The sequence below is a fragment of the Canis aureus genome, chromosome 36 (genome assembly GCF_053574225.1).
Source record: "Canis aureus isolate CA01 chromosome 36, VMU_Caureus_v.1.0, whole genome shotgun sequence".
Taxonomy (NCBI): domain Eukaryota; kingdom Metazoa; phylum Chordata; class Mammalia; order Carnivora; family Canidae; genus Canis; species Canis aureus.
In genome coordinates, this window is record NC_135646.1 from 14,721,328 (window position 1) to 14,738,606 (window position 17,279).

Genomic DNA, 17,279 nt, shown 5'->3' on the forward strand with positions numbered 1-17,279 from the left:
CAAAATGTGTAAGACAAGACACATATTCTAGATGGGCAGTAGTATCTAGTATCCTGAAGGGGTCCTCTGAGTGGACAGGAGATATATTTAGGAAAAAATGAGCAACCCCTCATATATAGGATCTGGTGCATCTGCCTAGTTGCCAGGTTAGGTATTAAAATGTTACCTGAGTTTGTAAGGGCATTTAAAAATAATCCACAAAGGGTGCCTGAATGGCTCAGTCCGTAGAACATACAACTTCTGATCTCAGGGTTGTGAGTTCAAGCCCCATGTTGGGTTGAAAAAAGAAGAAAGAAAAGAAGAAAAGAAAAGAAAAAGAAAAATTCATTAAGTGGGAAATTCAATGTTGAATGCAAGTCTTTATCCATCCTAGATTCCACTAGTAAAAACAATACCTGGCAAGAGGAAGTGCCTAATAAATATGGAGTGAATGAATGAGTCAGTTACTGGAAGAGGAAGATAAGGATGAGAATGTACTCAAAAGGAGCTATGCATGAATTCAAGCTATGTTATTGCATAAGTGTGAACTGAAGATCTCACTACCATTAATCTTTTGTTTTTCTGTAGGACTGCTTAGTCCTGAGTCTGGACAACTGATTTTCAAGTAAATCTTTAAATAACCACAGTCTATTGTTTAACTGTAGCACGCTCTCTGAAAGGCAGTGTAGTGTAATGATTGGACGTGGAGTCTAGAGCCAGACAGCCTGGGCTTGCATCTTAGCCGCACCCCTTACCTGCTGTGTGACCTTGAACAAATCACTTTAACTTGTTATGCCTCAGTTTCCTTATTTGTAAAGTGGGGATTATTAAAGTACCTACCTCATAAGGTTGTGAGGTTAAGGGAGTCACAAATAGGTCAAGTGCTCTGGGGAATAGCTTGGCATATAGCAAATACTCTAGGAGTGCTGTTGTTAGAAGTCCCTCACAGTCATATTAACAAAGTTCAGTTGATTTACACACTGTAGTGAAGCTTGATCATGCACCCTATGACCAGGGGTGCTTTCTTTCTCTGTTTTATTCTAACAGTGAAAACTATCCATGAATAGCAAGAACACTTTAAAAGACATTAGAAACTGAAATGTTACAATGGGGATTCCCTGCCTGGACAATTTAATATATATTTCACATCCTCCTTCCACCACTACCACCAATCTTTTCTAGTTTAGCTGGCCCCAATTTCTCAATCTCTGACATGGATAATAATTTACCTCACATGGCTGATAAGGGAGCCAATAAAACATATATATATTGAAATTTTATTGAAATATGTGAGCAAATTAAGTACAATAAAAATGCTTTTTCAAATGGCCCAGTGGAAATCACTAATACTGGCATTTTAAAAAATACAGTTAAAATAATAATTGAGGAACACTTGGGTGATTCAGTCAGTTAAGCATCCAACTCTTGATTTCAGCCCAGCATTGTGAGATCGAGCTCATGTGCTGGGCATGGAGCCTGCTTAAGATTCTCTCTCCCCGACCTCTGCCCACCCCCCCCCCCCAAAAAAATAAAATAAAATAAAAATAAAATAGTTGACTTATTAGTAACCATAGCTTTATAATATTTATAATACTGTTTCTGAAGTAAAAATTAGCCAAAAAAGCAGTGATAATAGCATCAAAAAAGACAACATGTAGCCATGATGATAAAGAGATAAAAATCAGAATTTGGTGGGGTGATAATGACAGTAACATTGCATTTAAGAATGATAGACTTTTCTATTATCAGGTCTTACAGTATATTCTTGGTAGTAAATCACTTTATTTGTAAGTGTGCACAAATATATATTATACGTGGTTATGTGTTTAAGGAAATGGTCTCCTTTCCATAATTTGAAAATTCCTGCTGTTTCATTAACACACATTCTCACATGATGTTAACTACCTGGTTCCTAAATTGCCCTATACTTTATACTGCTGACCTTACCTTGTGACAGAATTAATGATTACTACAAACTAGTTTGGAATTCTTTAAAAAAATGAATGAAAAACACAGAGGAAAAATTAATAACCTGTGAATGGGGAAGGGCTGGGGTGGCAGGAGCAAGGGACGGAGGCAGCTTGGTCCAGGGACAGCCCAGGAATGGCATTGGAATCGGGGAAAAGAAAAGGAGCTGGCTGCCTCAAGACATGTTATTTTTACTGCGGCTTCTTGCTCCTCTCCACCCCCACCTCTTCCAGTCTGAGCTTTGAATACAGTTGAATTTTCACCACAGAACTTGGCTAGGTCTCCTCAGGGACTTTCTCTTTCCCATCTTTCCATAAATTATAGGTTTGCACATGAGAACAGAACAGATGATTCCCATTATCTTTTGGGTTGGGTTAGGATTTTTTTTTTTTTTAAACCTGCCCACTCTTAAATGTGTATCCTACTTCAGGGAGGTGGAGCTTTTGTTAACATAGTGGCATATCCACCAACGAATTGGTTTACTCCTCCTTAAATAGGACGGTTTTAACCTGGTTTCCTTGACCAGTATGATTCCAGTAGTTTTCCTTGGTCTTTAAATACTCAGAGGAAGTCATCGCTTCAGAAGAGCTGGGCCCTTGCCTGAGTTGTTCACCAGTATCCCCAGCACTTGCAGCAACCCCTGGCATACTGGGGGTTCTGCATAAATGTATACGGAAACTTTGCTCCTTATTTTGGTCATAAAGTGACATTTCTAGGACAGTATTATACTTTGACAAATGACCTATTCAGATCATTATAAAGTAATCAGATCCACAAGTGTTCATTTACCATTTATAGATAAGGTATAGAGCTCACTAAAAGCTGGAGCCACTGCTAGTAGTTAAGGCTTATTGAGCTCCAACTTTGAGCACTCTTTTTATATACATATATATTATATATATAAATTTTTTTTTAAGTAAACTCCACAGCTAGCATGGGGCTCGAACCCACAACCCTGAGATCAAGAGTTGCATGCTCCACTGAGCCAGCCATGCGCCCCTGGGCACTCTTTTCCATTAGCTACCTGGACCAAATGCAAACTCAGTAAAGGAAGGGAAAAGGAATTTACTGCATTGCATCTGAGTTTATTCTGTTTTTCATGTCTCCCCTAAAGTACTCAAGATAAGCTTTCTAAAAGGAGTAGGTCCTAGGGAAGAGGTGCAGAAAGAAATTAGAAGATTAGAAGATACGGCTTCAAAAAAAAAAAAAAAAAAAAAGAAGATATGGCTTCATGTGACTTCCAGCATCTGGAACATTCTATTGCTTACAGACATAATAAGTAGAGTGAAGGAATTTACAAACAGTCCTTGACAGTGTAGGAAGAAAAGCAGTGGGAAAGAACAGATAATATTTTTAAGAAAGAATAGTTAATGTTTGATGCAAAACTCAACAGAAAAGCTGAGCAACCTTCCTGAAAAAGCAGAGCAAATGAGCATAAGGACTTGGCCTGATCAAAAGAAAAGCCTAGAGATTCAGAGGTCTGTAGCATAAAGGGAGGCAATTTACAAATGGGAGATGATGGCAGCAAAAGGGAAAAGCTAAAGCGTTCAACTTGGGACACTGGAAGAAGAAACAGCCAGAGCTGAGAGGAGGAAGAAGCAATAAAGGTGTTACCAAGAAGCAGCTTCTAGAGGTAGAAGAAACAGTCCCTCCTTGGCAAATGGACAGGGACTGAAGAAGACAAATACTTTAAAAATCCAGATCCTTCTGAACGAGGCCCACCATCAAGGTAGACCCAATACAGGGTCTGGGGATTGCTATAAATTCCCAAATGACCTTATATTGTAGTCTAACTCAACATGTACTTATCCACTATCTCTTGCCCTATGTAACCTTGACCAAGATCTACTAAATTAATACCCTCTCTTTCTACTTGACTGCCCTAGCAGCACTGTTGTTCCCTCTGTACTAAATATAGTTCCAGGGACAAAAGGGATGAAACACATGAAAGGCAACAGCTTAGGATATGTTAATATATGTCTTTCTTGTTCAGGACCAACTAATCCATCTCAGGAGCCCCCTAGAACGACTGCTTTTTGATGTTAGCTTATTTATTTGATGATTTAGTGATGAGTAAGTCCTCCCTTACTATATTTCGCAATGTGAATTAAATCATAACGTGTAGCCACTCTGAGGGTCAAATCCTATGTTAATTCTGTTGTTTACTCTAAATAGAGGGGACATTGATTTCAAAATTAAAAACCTCATATATTTAGACAGCCTTGTTTACCTAAGTAGTGACTTCAGAGTTAAAATCCCAAAGCCTTTCTGTATGGCGTGACCTTTCTGTGTCAAAGGCATTGTGTACTAGGCCTTAAAGGCAAAAATACACCACTCTGCCATGCTCTTAGCCAAGAAAATGGGGCATGGAAGGTAGCAAACCAATGAGCAATAAATTGCCATAGACACATGTGTACAAAGTTAATAATTTAAAGTTAATAAAAAATTAAAATTTAATTTTAAAGTTAATAATTTAATTCACATTATCAAAAGAATGGTCATTCTTACTCCCTAGCTATCTGTTCTTTCCAGAAATATGTTACTATATTACTCTTTGCCTCATAGAGCTTACAATAGGCCTTCAGTATCCTAATTTGCCATTCCTCAAAGTGTGGGATATTAAGAATAACAATTTTTGGGGGTCTTTAAAGATTTTATTTATTCATTCATGAGACACACAGAGAGAGAGAGGCAGAGACATAGGCAGAGGGAGATGTAGGCTCCCTGTGGGAGCACAATGCAGGACTCCATCCCAGGACCCCAGGATCATGCCCTGAGCCAAAGGCAGATGCTCAACAACTGAGCCACCCAGGTGCCCCATTTTTGAGTGCTTAATTTGCTATTTACAGTTCTAAGAGCTATACATTTATCTACTCATTTTATCCTCACAACCAACCTGTGAAGTGGGTATTACTGTTATGTCCATTTCTTAGATGAAAACCTTAGGCAGAGCAGGTAAATAACTAGCTCAAAGTCACCAGCTAGTACATGGAAAAGTCTCAGAATTTGAACTGAGGATGGCCAGGTTAGCCAGTGTTTTTAATTACTGTAAAGACACATCTGATTCCATGGATTTTCTATCAAAATGAAATTGGTTGGTCCAAGAGATGGCCTTAGACAGTACTTGGACATGTCATGAAATGATGTTTAATTGCATAATGAGAAAATTGTTCCCTTCAATTCTCAATTCTCTTTCTGTCCTTGAGGTTAAATTAAACAAAGATTTATTCTGGTGCTGCTGTGACTTGAACCCCTAACACCTGCTAACTTTGTTTAAAAAAAAAAAAAAAAAAAAGTTGGCAGCAGGCTCAGTCTTCCAGCCAATTGTGTTATCTTGATTTTATGGCAAGGGATACTGGCTTCCATTTATGGTATTCATATAAAGCTTTCATTTTTAAACAAACTTACTTGAGTAAACAAATGACTTTGTTTAAATAAAGCATTAAGTAAATAACATAGGTGGAATGCAGCTATGACAATGTTTGTGAAAGTGTTTTCACAGGACTGAAGTTTGGGAAACACTGTCCTGATTCTTCCATTTTGAAGTTCATTCACTTTAAAGCAGTGGTTTTGGCAAACATTGAGTGAGATTCCTTGGTGCTCTTATCAAAAAGCTCCCCACCTTTCCTCCATGGATTGAGGGCTCATCTGGGATGGAGCTTTTGCCAGGTCATAAAGAAGGGAGAAAAATAATAAAATGTGGTGAATTTTTAATACCACCCCATAGGTTTAATTTTTTCTTACTGAAATCATACGATTTCTACTTTTTTAGTTTTAAAATGCCATTACTTTCTTGTGAAATGATAGTGATATTCAATAGATTGGTCTTTAACATCCTTGGGAAAAGTAAAAACATTAAAAATATTGATTCAGAAAACATGAAATTTGGGTGCCATTGCTCAGTTACTATTCATGGTATGATTGATTCCTCTTCATTGCCTAGCAGTCTTGAGTACTTCAGGAAGGGTGATATGGAATCATGCCAAACTCTTTCTAAAGTGCATTCAAGCATTTTCTTCAGGGAAATTATTAAAGAGATCCTGCTTGTGAAATTCTCTCATGTCTGTTCTCTAGATTTATATTTTCTTATCAGGACTGCAATGCTAATTATTGATAAAATATTTTTTGAAAGATGGTGTATCTCTGAAATAGTTACTATGAGCAACCAATCCACTGGAATACTCTTATTTGCTAAAATGTTTATTTCATTTTGCACTTCCAAAGTGGAAAGTTCAGAGCGCAATTGAGAAATACTTACGTGGGTTTTTTGTTTTGTTTTGTTTTTAATGTTGCTGCTGTTGTTTCTAGGACTCAGAAGAACAGAGAAGCTAAAAATCTTGGACATATTTAAGAAGAAAAGTCATTTTTCTGTTTTTTCATTTCATGCTTTGACCAACACACTATTTTACCCCGAGATTTCAGAGTTGATCTAGAAGTCCATTTGGAAATGCAAAAAGAGTTGTAAAAGGGAGAGGAGGCCCCAAATACCCAATGTCAAGGAGACTGGAGTTGGAAGACTTAATTATAAAGCCAAAGCACAGACAAGAAGCAAAGTTCAAAGACTCTAGCAAAATTTAAGATGATTTGTCAGGATAGGTCTGAGCCAGGGAAGCACTGACAAATTCAAGGACCAGCATTGGCCAGCAACCCCAAATCACCAGGATCACGGCCATAGTCAATGCTCTAAGGAAGCAAATAGAAACTAGTCAGCTCTCAGACCTGAGACATTCCCAGGCCCCTGGATCACTCCGTAGACTTGGTGGATATCACTGGGTTTCATATTTTTATTTCACTAACTGTAAGATGTTTGAGTAGAGCTATCCCTTATATGGCTTTCCTTGTACCTTAAAGGATCTTTGTAGAGAGACAAGCAGATTCCCATTTTCATGTGCCCAGTAACCTAAGTTTCAGCAACAGATGGCAAAGGCTTGCCCCATTGTCCATATGGAGTCTTTCATGATCCACTACAAGGGGACCTGGAATAGCCTATCTGACTAACGTTATCTTTTTCTCTCTTAGGAGTAGTCATGACCCACAGAACCTGCAGAAAGCAGGGCCAGTCTAAAATATGTGGATGCCCAAGTAGGCTAATAATTTGGCATCTTACTGATTGGTACTCTTTAAACATACTTTCAATATGTGGTCAAAGAGTATTTAATATACTTAGTAGATAGGGAAGGAGGGAGAGAAGCTGATCATCAATAAAAATACACTTCCGTTGAAAATGAAGAATTTAGTACATGTTCTAACAGTAGCGCTAACTTTTTAACTTATTTGGAATGGGATCCCTTAATAAGTGTTTCCATAACTCTCAACTGGATAATGTTAGTCACAGCCTCTCCACGAGTACAAGCAACATACATGGATATAATTACAAAGTCCTGATCAAAATATACTTAAAAGTTGGTGGGTTTTTTTTTTTTTTCCTGGCTTTTATGTCAGCAAAATGTTTCCAACTTTTTCATATACCAGATCTTGTCATGATTCGTTTTTCTTTTTCTTGGCCAATTGTCCTAGCTAGAACCTCCTGTGAAATGTTGAATAGATGTGTTGAGAATAGACATTCTTGTCTAGTTCTAATCTCATAAAATGTTTGGTCTTTCATCATTAAATATGCTTTACCTGAGTTTTTCTTGGATAGCCTATAACTGAAGAAGTTCCCTTGTTAGTTTGTTAAGTGATTTTTACCACAGATGTTGGATTTTGTCTAATGCTTTTTTTGTATCTATTGAGATGATCGTGTGATTTTTGTCTTTTATTCTATTAATATGGTCTATTATGTTGTTTGATTTTTAGATGTTAAACCATCCTTGCATTCCTGGGATAAATCCCAATTGGTCAGTGATATCTTTTTATATGTTGCTAGATTTAATTGGCTAGTTTGTTGTTTTAGAGAGTGAGCACAGGAGTGAGGAGGTGAGGGCGTGAGGGGGAAAGAGAGAATATTAAGCAGGCTTCATGCCCAGAACCATGCTCACAACCCACAGATCATAAAATCTGAGCCAAAATCTAGAATCAGATGCTTAGCCAACTAAGCCACCCAGGTGCCCCGGCTAGTTTTGTTTTGTTTGTTTTTTGTTTTTTTGAAGATATTTGTATCTTTTTCCAACTTTATAGTTCTTATCTGATTTTTGTTTGCCGTTCTTACAGAATCAATTAACTGACTTATGCAACGAAACTAATCTTTTGCTCTCATGTTAATTGATTGCTCAGGTGACTGTCAGCTGCTTCATACTGAGAGGCTTTCTCTGGCTTACAATTTCTCTGTACATGTGTTTACCACCAAAATGCTCAGTACTCAATATGTTAAAAAGTCTTTCAAATTTTCACTGCTATCTACTTATCCTCTAGAGGGACTAGTTCACATTTACCAGTAATTTGAGAAGTAGTTATGGAAACATGAGCTCACTGGCACCTTATTTCCAATGTATTTGGTGATAACATAGTGCAATTCACCAATTCATGTCCTGGGACTGGCTGGGCCACACCATAATCTAGCTCTAACGGTGGGAGCTGACCTCATTGGACTCTGATGCTTGGGTTCATAGTCCCAGATAGTCACAGAAGGGAGCTCTCTGGGATTCTTTCCATTTAATATTGTGCCATCTATGGTTTGGGACAGCATAATCACAGAGCAATATTCATATCTTCCTCTTCCATCATTTTCTTTGGGAGAAAGGAGACAGAACACCTAGCTGAGCACATGGTACCAAAGCCTTGCCAACTGGCAGTGAAGTCACACGTGTGGAGCCTCCCAAGCTTAGAGTGCAGGGTTCAGTAAGGACAGCTTGCTGAACAGGTGGAACAGGTACCAAGACAGACTTGGATCTGCGTTTTAGTCTGAACAACCTACATCAGTGGAAAATGATTTTTGTTATTTGATTAGAGCTTTAGGCTTAGGCAACTCTCATTGTGATAACTCAGGCCTTTTATAACTGTTTTCAGAGGAAGAGAGACAAAGAAAACAAGGGAGAACAACTCTGACCATGGTCTAAAGCCAGGCTTCTGTCACTAAGCAATAAAGAAAAAAGCTCAAGTAGCCCTTGCATAAGTGGGAATTTGCGGTTTCTAAAGCTGCCCATTCCCCAAACGACTAAAATATGTTATTGGCATTTGGCACTGTTTCCTATGTTTTGCTCTCCTTAAATTTCTCTTTAAAAGGGTTTGAGTTTAAAGGCAGAACCACTGAAAAATGCAATTTAATCATAGAACTGTGAAAGGCCGAGTTAACCCCAGGATACCCTGTTTTGTTTTGTTAAACCAGAACCTTGAATCAGGCTTATTCCCAGGGAGTGCTAGGAAGTCTAAGGTTTGGCAGAAGGGAAGGAAAAGAGAGAGGCAGAGGAAAGGAAATGAGTAGGCAAGACCAGCCCTGGAATGGCACCTCCACGCACCAAGGGCTTCCCATCATCACCAAGTGACTCCATGATGTATACTGGAAAGGAGAAAGGGATGGGAAATTGAAGAAGGAAAATCCAGAGCCAAGGGCAAGAGTGGAAGGACTCACTGATGGCACAGTCTCTCATACCACAGGCTGTCATGGGACAGAACACTAGACTTCCAAGGGCTTCTTGGCCCCAATTCACTTTTTTAAAGGTTGTGTTTTTCCCCAGATTATTAAAGTATATTCATGTCAGAAAATCTGGAAGTACAAAAAGTCACTAGGGAGAAAATAACTATCAGGCAGCAGGGCAGAGAGGTTCAGATCCCAGCCCTTGGTAGACCGGAGTTTGAGGTCCCAGGTCACTGCTCAGCATCCTCACGTACAGTGGGGGAAACAAGATCTAATGATGATGTGAGGATTAAATGAGATCACATACCTAGCCAAGGTCAGCTGCTGCTACTTTCATTAGTTACCATTAGCCCAGCACCACAGATAACAACTAGGTACACATTTGGCTAGTTGGTTTTTTGTTGTGTTTTGTTTTGTTTTTAAGATTTTATTTAGGGGATCCCTGGGCAGCTCAGCGGTTTAGTGCTGCCTTCCGCCCAGGGCGTGATCCTGGAGTTCCGGGATCAAGTCCCACGTCGGGCTCTCTGCATGGAGCCTGCTTCTCCCTCTGCCTCTCGTGAATAAATAAAATCTTTAAAAAAAAATAAAGATTTTATTTATTTGTCAGAGACTAGATAGAGCACAAGCAGGGGGAGAAGCAGGCAGAGGGAGAAGTAGACTCCCTGCAGACCAAGGAGCCCCATGCGGGGCTTGATCCCAGCACCCTGGGATCATGACCTGAGCCAAAGGCAGATGCTTAACCCAGGCACCCCTGGCTAGTTCTTTTCTATGCATGTATTAGGTATAAAATGTGGCTTATTCTTTAGTATCTAAATTATTTTGCTTTGGCTTATTAAATAATCTTCAGAGAGGCACTAGCTCTTTTGTCTTCTTGTAGAAAATTCCATTGTTATAGTTTACTCCTTTTCCTTTTAATTGGACATTTAGTGATTTCCAATTTATATTATAAATAAATACTAAGATATACATTCTTGTATAAAATCATTTAGCTTCTGATTAAAGATAAATTCAGAAGAGGAATTATTATAGCGAGGGTTTGAACTTTTTAAAAGCTCTGGATACAGTTTACTAAATCAATACCTGCCAACATGGCAAGTTCTCCCTTCAGATCCCTGGAGAATTAGCCATTGTTATTTTAGACACATGAGTGCTCACACACAGACAGACAGACACACCTTTCATAATTTTAGAACCAAAAAGAGATTCTTTATCATTGTTTGACTTTGCATATCTATTTATTATTTGGGAAGCTAAACATTTCTTGTATGTTTATTGCTACATTTAAAAAAAAATAAACTACATCTTTTGCCCGTTTGAGGACAGGCTATTTTTTCAGTTAGTTTGCATGATTTCCATATACATTAGGTTACATTAGGTGTCATATTTTTCCTAGTTTTGTTTGCCATTTTTATATATAATGTTTTGAGAAACATAAGTTTCCAACTTTTATGAGTTCAGATATGTTCATTTTTCCCCTTTGTCACTTATTTCTGTGGCTTTAAATCCTACAAACCCTTTCTCCATGTTTGAAGCAGATAAATAATAATTTGCATTTTCTTCTGTTAAAATAATTGTATTCATTTAGTAGTTTAATTTCTGGGATTTATTTTTCTTCATGGTGTAAGTGAAGATTTAGGGTTTTTCCCAAAAAAATGATTAAGCAGTCATTTCAGCTCCTTTTTAAATAATCTGTCCTTTCCATGCTGACTTTTGATTCCATATTCATGATAATCTAATTACATGTGTGTCCTGGGGTCTATTTCTGAGCAATCACTTCTATTTTCTCAGTAGTAATTCAAATCACCAGTACCAATCATTTGAATGAATTTTATGATCTTTTCATATCTAATAGCACAAATATATCCTCATATTCTTGTTTTACAAAATTGTCTTTCTTATAACTACCCCTTTATCCTTCCAGATCAACTTTGGAATCACTTTGTCAACCCAATTTACTTTATAAATTATTTTAATAATTGTACTGATTCCAAGTTGAAGTCCTATACTTTTTCTTAACAGTGAGAATTTTTAGCTTGGGACTTAAAAAGAAGCACATGTAGTTTAAATTTATGTAAGATTAATAAACTAAATAACTTATTTTAGGGACATGTGGGTGGTGCAGTCAGTTGAGTGTTTAACTCTTGGTTTCTGTTCTGGTTATGATCTCAGGGTTGTGGGATCGAGCCCTGTATCAGGCTCTGCACTGAGCATGGAATCTGCTTGAGATTGCGTCTCTCCCTATCCTTCTACCCCACACCCCTAAAATAAATAAATAAATCTTTTTTTTTTTTAAGGAATTAACTTATTTTATAATCTTAAATACAAGTATGATTGAATGATCACAATCAAATGCTGCCAAAACTTGTCAGGAGACAGTTGCAGAGTCAGGCACTTCCTGTCAATTTATGAGACTTTTACAGACTGCACATTAATATTCATTTTTGAGGTACAGAAGGAGCTGAACATATACCAAATGTTCAGATGCTTCAATATTTTTTTATTCTACATAATCAACAAGAATCTTTGCTATTCCAATGATAAAATGCTTTTCAAGATCAGTTCAAAAATTGCCCACTCTGGCCTTTCTGGCTGCCCACAGAATTCATCGTCCATTGTCCTCATGTTTGGAGAGCTGACTAGCTCATCCCTCAGGAATTGTACATGTCCCAGGAGTTCATGAATCACACATCCCCTGGAGGCCCTGCTAAAGTGCATGTGGTGTTTAACTGGCAGCAACTCCTCTGCCCTCTAGGTTCATGCCATTAAGCCATAACCTCATCTGGTCAAAAGACTTGCCATTGTGTTTGGACAAGGTTGCCATTTAAATGTTTGGTTCTGGGGACTGCAGTAGGAATATTCCAGAAATATTCCATTTCAGCTTTTTGAATGCAAAGGTTGTATGCACTTGGAAAGGCCCAAAGTGGGAATGGAACATTAATTTCCTTAACAAGCAATCTGTTTACATCTGTGGAAGGCAGGAGAGCACAATATGGCCAGTGGTGGCAAAAATGCCTTAGAAACTAGGTGACAGTTGGACCACATACAAGAGCAGGACAAGGCACTGAAATCATCATACAGGCCTGAGTTCAAACTCCAGCTATGGTGCATATTGGCTCTCTGACCATGAGACAAGCCCCTGAATTTTTCTGCTCCATTTACTTACCTGTAAAATGCATAGGATATTACTTATTTTGGTCGGCAGCAGTAAGAATTGGACATAAATATAGAAAGCATCCAGACACATACATGAGTATAGCAATAAATAGTTATTAAAATTAAAAGTGTCTCAAGGAATGATGAGGTAGCTAGGCATTATGATAGCAGGAGATGGATACACAGTAGATAAAAACTAGAAGCAAATTTGGAAAGATAGGATGTACCTAGCTTGTGGGAAGACCTTATAGGGCATATTAAGGAGTTGAGACCTTCTCTTGTAGGGCCTGAGGAAGTTTCAAGGGGTTTTCATTAAAGAAATACCAGCTGGGGGCACCTGGGTGGCTCAACGCTGGTTGAGCGTCCAACTCTTGGTATCAGCTCAGGTCATGATCTCAGGGTCATGAGACCAAGCCCCACATAAGCCTCCACACTCAGCAGGGAGTCTGAAGATTCTCTCCCTCTGCCCTGCTCTCCACTCGTATGCATGTGTGTGTGCGCACACTCTCTCAAATAAATAAATAAATCTTTAAAAAAAAGAGATACCAACTCTAGGAACATTCTGAAGTATAGTGGTTAGCACGGGGCTCTGGGAATCCAGCTCCCTACTCTATACATCCAAGCTGGGTGACCTTGGACATAAGCCTTATAAGCTTCAATTTTATCACCTACAAATTGGTTATCATAAAAATATTGACCTTTTAAGGTTCCCGTGCATAATAATAGTTATTTATTTAACGCTCATTGAGTGCCTGCAAATGTTCCAAGTGCTTGACTTGTATTAGCTTAAAGAAAAAAATGAATTCAAAAGCTTAGGGCAGGGGATCCCTGGGTGACTCAGCGGTTTAGTGCCTGCCTTGAGCCCAGCAGGTGTGATCCTGGAGTCCTGGGATTGAGTCCCACATCTGGCTCCCTGCGAGGAGCCTGCTTCTCCCTCTGCCTGTGTCTCTGCCTCTCTCTCTCTCTCTCTCTGTCTCTGTCTCATGAATAAATAAATAAAATCTTTAAAAAAAAAAAAAACTTAGGGCAGTGACAGGCACAGATTAAGCAGTCACTGCTCTGGCGGTGGTGCAACAGCTCATGTCATTTTTATCACTTGGTCATATTATATTTTAGTAAGATCCTTCTGGTGATGGCATAGAGATTGGGTTGGCATGGTTGGGACTGGAGGGCAAGAGAGCAGGGTAGGACAATAGTAGTTCCACACACATGATTAAAAATTCATTGAGTTGTACCTAAGATCTGTGCACTTTACCTTATATGATACCTCAATTAACTGTATATAAATATTTATAATATAAAAATATATAAATATATATTTAAATATAGATATTTTGCACTTTACCTTATAAATGCTTCAATTTAAATATATATAAATTTATCTTTTATATATACACATACATTTATATATAAACAAATTTTTAATTATATATATTTTTTTACATATGCATATATAAAATAAAAATACAGCCAGTGAAGCATCTTGTCCCAGTTAACCTGAGCTACTCTACAACTGCCTGGAGTCCCAATTAGCTGAGTGCTCTTCACTAAAAAGAAATTAATAAAATGAATTTTAAAAAATAAAAGAGAAACAGAGGAATGAAGTAAAATCCTTTTACAATTACCTATGCTCCTGAAGAACAGAGAGCCCAGGGAAAACCAAAACCTCAACAACTCCTATAAAACTCTGACCTGCTTGCTAGTTTCCCTTTGCTAGAGCTACTGGCCATAGTAAATGACTACAGAAGAGTCATTTCTCTTCTGGCCTAGAGGCATAAGGATGCTGGAAGAGAGGAAGGCAGACTAGCAGGGTGGTGTGCAGGAGGAGGTTGGATGCTGGGGACCAGAGCACAGATGATCTGCCTTTGAAAAACTGGCTATTTAACAGGGTTTCCTTTCTTAGGAGCCTTTTCCATTTAGAGTTTGCCAAAACTCTGAACATGTCACATGTGGGCCTGCTATTCAAAATGCTTTTCTCTATGAACCTGATCTTATCTAGGAATGTCATCCTGTTGTAAAATCCCAGTTTTCAGTTTTTGCTTAAGGCCAAGTCTAAGGCAGTTGAGTCAGTACACTGACTTCTCCTTGGGTTGACACCAAACTACGTGGTAAAAATGTTCAAGCTGGGTAACAGACCTCCCTTGCACGGTGCTCTGGGTGGTATGGAACTACTGTGACCTCTGAATGTCTAGGGAATGGATTTAAAATATGTATCGATACTATTTCTCCTCCTATTGACTACAAAAACACCATTTAAAACTATTGGAATTTAGGGACCAGCCAGGTGATCAAGATCAAATAATGTGCTTCAGGGGAGGGAGCCGTTAAGGTCAGGTCATTTCTGGGAGGGCAGGAAGGAAGAAGCAGAGTTGCAAAAGGGCATTTAAAACATTTAAGTTTTGTAGAAAATGCAATATGCATCCTGATTGCTTACTTGCTAACTCCCAGTTAGGTATTTAAAGAGATAAGATTAAATGTCTAGAATTCGGTGATAATTATGTAAACAAAAACCTGACCTTAAATTGCCTGGTATTAGATAGGGCTATTGACACTCCACATATCTTATAAGTCGTTCTAATTGAATGGGGCAGTGTTACCTTCCAAAACCTAAAAACGCCCATAAGTCAGGGAACATTCTGATTAGACACATAGGTCTCCTTAGATACAAACATTAAGTCTAAAGCAGTCATGACAGACTGATAGGCAATTTTCAGGAACTTTGGTAAAAATATATTCTCAGAGACAAGCGAAAACAGAGGCCAATACAAAACCAAAAAAATGAAAGTCTTCTGCATTTTTATAACGTTCACATATATGCATATGCAAATTTCACTTCTATATTTCCAAAGCCTTGCTTTGTGGAGCTGTCATTTTTTTTTAACAATTTAAACATTTACTATAAAGGTGTTAACTCTCATTACTTAAACATAAAAAAAAAAAACCCAGAATCTTTATACAGATATTTTGAAAGTACGAAACGTCTAGTTACTTACAAATTGAGGTCTTGGGGACAAGCAGAGCAGTCTCAAACACGTCCAAAATGGCTGGAGAGAGGAAAGCAGACTGGCTTGAGGGTTTTATTGCGGTTAGGGGGTGGGCCTGGGTGAGGATTCCCATAGGAAGCAGGAAATTGGGTGGTTTGAATCTCCTGCAGGTGCTAAAGGGAGAACACTTGGGCTTCCCATCAGCTTACCCAGGTGTGGGGCACAGGAAAGGCAGGCGTGAGGCTAAAAAACTGTTGGCAAACCTCAAAATGGAAGTTTAACTCTGTATTACAAACATTATCCACATAGGCACTAATTTGTTCTCCCAGTGTTACCACTCAAATTTCTCTTCCCTCTCCACTCTTTTACTTCTAAGAAATGATCACCTTTGAATGTGATAGATTTCTTTCCTTTTTTTGAGGTATGATTGATATGTGACATAATCATTTCAAGTATTCAACATGATTTGCTATTGTTGTATATTGAGAAATAGTCACCACAGCATAAATCACCATACATAATTAACAAAAAACTTTTTCTCCCCGTGAGAATTTTTAAAGATCTATTCTCAGCTACTTTCAAATATATAATACAGTTATAGTCACCATTCTGTACATTACAGCCCCATAACTAATTTATAACTGGACATATGTACTTTTTGACTCTCTTCATCTATTTTACTTACTACCACCCCCCCCCCAACTCCTACTACCACCCCCAGCAACCACCACCACCATGTTCTCTGTATCTAGGAGCTTGGGTTCGGGTTTTGTTGTTGTTTTAGATTCTACGTTGTGAGATCATACAGTATTTGTCTTTCTGTCTGACATTTCACTTAACATAATGCCCTCTGGGTTCATCCATGTTGTCACAAGATTTCACTCTTTTTTATGGCTGGGCAATATAACTGTGTGTGTTGCAGTTTCTTTATTCTTCCATTGATGAACACTTAGATTGTTTCTGTATCTTGGCTATTGGAAATAATGCTGCAATGATCATGGGAGTGCAGGTATCTTTTCTCATTAATATTTTTGTTTTCTTCAGATTAATACCCAGAAGTGGAATCATATGGTGGTTCTATTTTTAATTTTTTGAAGAACCTCCATACCATGTTCCATAGTGGCTGCACCAAATTACATTCCCACCAACAGTGCACAAGGGTTCCCCCTTTATGCCACATTTTCACCAACACTTGTTATTTTTAGTCTTTTTCAATAATAGCCATTCTAAATGCAATAGGATAGTTGACTGTGATTTTGATTTGTATTTTCCTGGTGGTTAATGATGTGGAGCACCTTTAATGGACCTTTTGACCATCTGTATGTCTTCTTTGGAAAAATGTCCATTCAGATCCTCTATTTGTTCTTTTAACAAGCTTAATTCACTTTATTTTTTTTGTATAAAACTATGGGGTGATGGGACACCTGGGTGGCTGAGTCAGTTAACCATCTGATTCTGATTTCAGCTCAGGTCATGATCTCAGGGTCCTGGGGCTGAGCCCCACATTGGGCTCCACCAAGAATTTGCTTGAGAGTCTCTCCCTCTCCCCCTCCCCCTGAGCACCTGTGTGCTCTCTCAAATCAACTGATCTTTAAAACAATAAACAAAAAAACTATTTGGTGGCCACAGCTGGAGCCTGGATCCTCTGCACGGAAACTCTGGTGTGGGTCGTTACAAGATGA

At 38.4% G+C, this 17,279-nt stretch overlaps 1 protein-coding gene and 1 long non-coding RNA gene across 10 annotated transcripts in view; one reads left to right on the forward strand and one right to left on the reverse strand.

Annotated features, from left to right (window-relative positions):
* The window catches only part of PLEKHM3 (pleckstrin homology domain containing M3), a 178,211-nt gene that overhangs the window by 115,814 nt on the left and 45,118 nt on the right, over positions 1-17,279 (forward strand). Inside the window, exon 7 of one of the 5 annotated variants that reach the window (XM_077884732.1) lies at positions 6,256-7,573. The exons of the other annotated variants lie outside the window; for them this stretch is intronic. Coding sequence (XP_077740858.1) covers positions 6,256-6,279 — 24 coding nt within the window. The 3' untranslated portion in view covers positions 6,280-7,573. Of the gene's footprint in view, positions 1-6,255; positions 7,574-17,279 lie in introns of those variants that run through there. 5 annotated transcript variants of the gene reach the window in all.
* Positions 1-17,279, reverse strand: part of LOC144305680 (uncharacterized) — a 140,580-nt gene that overhangs the window by 63,056 nt on the left and 60,245 nt on the right. For all 5 annotated transcript variants that reach the window (XR_013372686.1, XR_013372684.1, XR_013372685.1 and 2 more), the window contains one exon: positions 15,607-15,657. This is a non-coding gene — a long non-coding RNA (uncharacterized LOC144305680). The remainder of the gene's footprint in view (positions 1-15,606; positions 15,658-17,279) is intronic.